Here is a 4346-nt window from a genome sequence, read left to right as displayed (position 1 = left end):
GTCCACATGGGCCCAGGAAAAACCTCTGGCCGGGTGGGATTGGAGTGGGGAAAGCTATGGTCACCCCTGATAAACGGTCAAAATGTCAGTTTGTATATAGCTTCAATAACATATATATATATATACGGGTGTTGGTAAATAAAACTCAAAGGATATGTTTCAGAACAAATATTTGTGGTCTCCTAAGTTCTATGTCCCGCCCTCCTGCATTATGTGGCCTCTCACCCCCCGATCCCCTGGCTGGGGCCCCAAGCCAGACGACCCGGGAGAGCGACAGCATAACCGGTTTATAGGAGACAGAAAATACCTCTTTTTCGGAAAGAGAACTCTAAATCATTTATAGATTGTATAGTGATATTGTAAAGGAAATACTATGACCTTTATGAAATCATATTTAGAGGCTATAACCATTTAACAAGCTGTTCTCTACTTCAGCCGGACGTGTGTGTGTGTGCTTTACTTCCCTGTGTGGATGGAGGCCGGATCTCGGTGCGTCTGTCCCATCCATCCCTCGGACCCCCACTCCGGCATGGCAAGCGAAATGTTCTGTTGTCCCCACGAAATCCACCCTTGGCAGGCCACAGTCTTTGGTTATCAAATCTTTGTTTTCTGGGAGCCTCGCCGTCTTTTCCTTGTGGGTACTCTCGGTTGTGGTGGAGAATCTTCATCTTTTCTTTTCTCGTCTGGACTGCGTGGGAGAGTGTTTTCCTCATCAGGCAGGAATGTCACCCGTGGGGTTATGTCACCAGGAGCGGGGTTGGGTACTAGTTCGTAGACGTAAATGTGGAAGTCGTCGTCGTATTTGATGTAATACACGTCGGGCGTGGCGGGGACCTGACAGATCACCCGGCCGGTTCTCTGTTGGCCCTCGTCTGTGGTATACTGCACTCGTTTCGCCACCAGACTCGCTGTCTCCTCGTCCGTCTTCCTGTTCCCCGGCATCAAGTGCTTGATCTCTGACTCGGGCAGGATGTGGAGGTCTCCGTCCCTGTAGTCATCCCAGAGTTCAAACATATAGAGTACGGGGTCGTTCTTGTAGGTGATGTAATAGCAGTGCGTCATGACGGGGGCACGGGACAGGACCATACCCCTCCACGCGTTCTTTTCCCCGTCCTCCTCCTCAAAGAAGTGTTCTACGGCCTGCCCCACCAGTTCCTCTGCGCCGGGGGGTGCCTTGATCTTATTGTTCACGACTTTCTCTGCCAACACCCGCAGGTCGGACACGCGCTTGTCTTTGAACAGTTCGATGCCACAGACGCAGTCGAGGTTGTCGTACTTGATAATGTAGAGGTAACTGTTGTCCATAGTGTAGTGTTCCAGGACCGCGCCCGTCCACCTGGTCACCCTGCCCTTCTCACGCCACATGTGGTCGATCCTCAGGCCCAGCATGTTATCGGGGTCGGGGGCTGGGGTGATGAGGGTCGAGGGCCTCAGCTCCTTGCTGCTGCGTTTCTTGCACCGTGTCATCGGAATGCAGGCCAGGTTGTGAGGGTCGAGTTAGGGAGGACAAGGCGCCGAGACCCGGCTCCGCTAGAGGCAGTGAGAGAGAGAAAAGTACAGGGATTTGAATGTACCGTCGGCTGTTAATTCTAATTTATTTCTTCAGGATTGATAGGGCAACCAGTGTCATGTCACATGAGAGTCTAATGGTTTCAATTCCGGAATTTGTCCCAAAACAGTGGTGTACGTATCCTAGTTTTTTGTTAGCATTTATAAAATCTCTTAATGATTTCCATTCATCACGTTTTACTGTTCTATCTGTGATGGCTTTGACTGCCAATTCTGACATAATTACGTGTTCTTTATACCAAACGCCTTGTCTGATATGTGGATGTTGAAAACGGAGTGTTTAAACGTGTCTGTCACTTTGACAATGATGTATATCTGTTTTAGTAGGCTTGTTGTTCTCCCGTTAACCGGAGGAGTACCTGTGACATCATGTCCAAAACTTCCCAGTGTTCGTCATCGATGTCCATGAACTCGCGGGTTCTGTCAGATAACTCTCGTTTTAATTGCGCGTTTTTTCTTCTTAATTTTAACTCGGTTTCTGTGGGTCCTTGCTCACAGCCGGGGTCTGTTCTTCCACATACGTCACAGAGGAATGGGCCCGTCTGTTTGGTTTGATTTTCGGTCATAATTTATTTTGCGCCCGTCCGTAAATTAAATGATTAGCTATGTGTGAATTCTGAAAATATTCATGTGCCCTTTATAGCAAATTTTGTTTCAAAAAAGACTAGATAGGAAACAGAAACAAAACACAATAAAACCGCAGAGTAAGCAAGAAAATAAAATAATCCAAAGATAAAAAGCATACAGCATTATATCAGTGACAACAACACCATGATAAGAACACAAATTGTAACGCCAGCGATGTTTAATCTATCTGCAGATAGTCTCACCATGAGAGAAACAAACAATTCTTTAATTCGTTTTTATGTCTGTATTTGAGTCCAAATTTTTTTGTTTGTCATTACTTTGTCACCTCCTTTCATCAATTTGTAATTTTATGTCTGGTGTGTCAATCTGATTTAACGAGAAAGAGCCGTTTGCTGGAAAACCACATTTCTTTGACCAATAAGGAATGAACACCTCTTGTCGCACAGGGTTCCACTGGAGGAGTTTTAAGCATCTTTACCCAACTTTTGCCACGTACTTGTGCAAAAGCCAATTCTTCGTGTACACGGATACTTTAAACAGATACGTCTATCTGAGTCTGAAATTTGGTTCTAGTAACAAACGTCAGCGAAAAACTGTCGGCTTCTGTCAGGAAACAATTTGTTCTGACCGCGACCTCTGAAATTTCGTTTTTAGTACAAACTTCAGAAAAAACTTTTAGCAATATCAACTGGTTGTTTACATAAAAACCTTGAAAACTACAATATCAACTGGTTGTTGTTTATACAAAACCTTGAAAACTGTAATATCAACTGGTTGTTTACATAAAACCTTGAAACTGCAACATCAACTGGTTGTTGTTTTTATACAAAACCTTGAAAACTGCAATCTCAACTGGTTATCTTTGTTTACACAAAACCTTGACAGCGTAATATCAACTGGTTGTTGTTTTTTACACAACACCTTGAAAACTGTGGGATACCCCACCCTGGTAAACTTCACTCCCCCAGCGGGAATCTTTGTGAGATAATGAGATTCCAGCAAGACGGCACCCCTCCTCAGTGGTGAGGTTAGTGCGTGTTTAAAAGATTATAAAATAGGAACATAGAGCATTTATTAGGTTAGATTATTATCCACCCAAAAAAAATTTGAATTTTTTGCGGAATACGTTTTAGTAAGATCTGAATTTCAACAGCTCACCCGGGGGTCGAGGCTTCAAAAGGGGTGTCCTCTGGTTCGATACAAGTGCGCTGTTGTCAGACGGCCCGGTCGTGCGGATGAGTGAATCCCTCTTCTCGGACAGGCTTTGGTGTCGAGGTAGAGATTTGGCAGGCCTGCTTGCACCTCCGTTCGGCCGGTCCCGTCTGAATCCAGCGACAGTGTATCCTTGTTCGTACGCCAAGTTGTAATGGAAAAATATCTATGATAGCAAGAGAGCTGTTGAAATAAAGATGAAAACTGCAAAACAAATACGTTTGTTCGTTTTATTTGGGCAGTCACACATGACTGGACACATACTGACAGTAAGCAATGCAAGATGCCAACATGTGTGCTGATAGATGGAATTCAGGAGATTATATAGCCCTCCCCGTCAGTGTGTGTGTGTGTGAGAGTGTGACTTCAGGAAGTGAAAGTGTGTGTGTGTGTGTTATGCTTACACGTGCATGTGTGTGCTTGTGTATGTATGTGCGTGTGTGCACGGCTATGTGTGTGTGCTTACATATGCGTGGGCGTGTGTGTGTGTGTGTGTTTTTAGGAAGTGAGGTGTTGCATTGTCTTGCAACATCACTTGACCTGTGAACTTGAGACAGTTGACATGCCGTAAAACACTTGTAGTCAGTTAGTTTCATAGAGGAAGTCCCTGTTTGCCAGAGATCGCATAAGGGGTAAATTGTCGTGCACATGCATGTGTGTGCATGTGTGTGCGTGTCTATGTGTGTGTGTGTTTATGTGTGCGTGTCTATGTGTGTGTGTTTATGTGTGTGTCTCTATGTGTGTGTGTCTATGTGTGTGTGTTTTCAGGAAGTGAAAGGTGGCCCAAATGTGAAAGCTTATGCTGCCTGGCAGAGATTGTAAGAAGGTCAAGTGTCTGCCTTGTGTCGCAATGAAAATCGTCATGGGTCTGACCTCTTGGTACATATCTCACATCATAGGAACAAAAGACATTATGTGCTTTAGCATGTGAATATAAAACAGACCTTGGTCACAGACATTACAATGGGTCGTGCGGT

At 44.9% G+C, this 4346-nt stretch overlaps 1 protein-coding gene across 1 annotated transcript; it reads right to left on the bottom strand.

The window, feature by feature from the left end:
* Positions 1 to 594: 594 nt before the first annotated feature.
* Positions 595 to 1467, bottom strand: LOC311226496 (spindlin-1-like; the record flags this gene model as incomplete). The annotated part of the gene is made up of 1 exon (XM_084311921.1): positions 595 to 1467. The coding sequence occupies one exon, from the start codon at positions 1465 to 1467 to the stop codon at positions 595 to 597; it is 873 nt and encodes a 290-aa protein (XP_084168047.1).
* Positions 1468 to 4346: the final 2879 nt, after the last annotated feature.

The sequence above is a fragment of the Notolepis coatsorum genome (genome assembly GCF_963971535.1).
Source record: "Notolepis coatsorum genome assembly, chromosome: 4".
Classification (NCBI taxonomy): domain Eukaryota; kingdom Metazoa; phylum Chordata; class Actinopteri; order Aulopiformes; family Paralepididae; genus Notolepis; species Notolepis coatsorum.
This window is presented reverse-complemented; position numbering and strand designations above follow the sequence as displayed.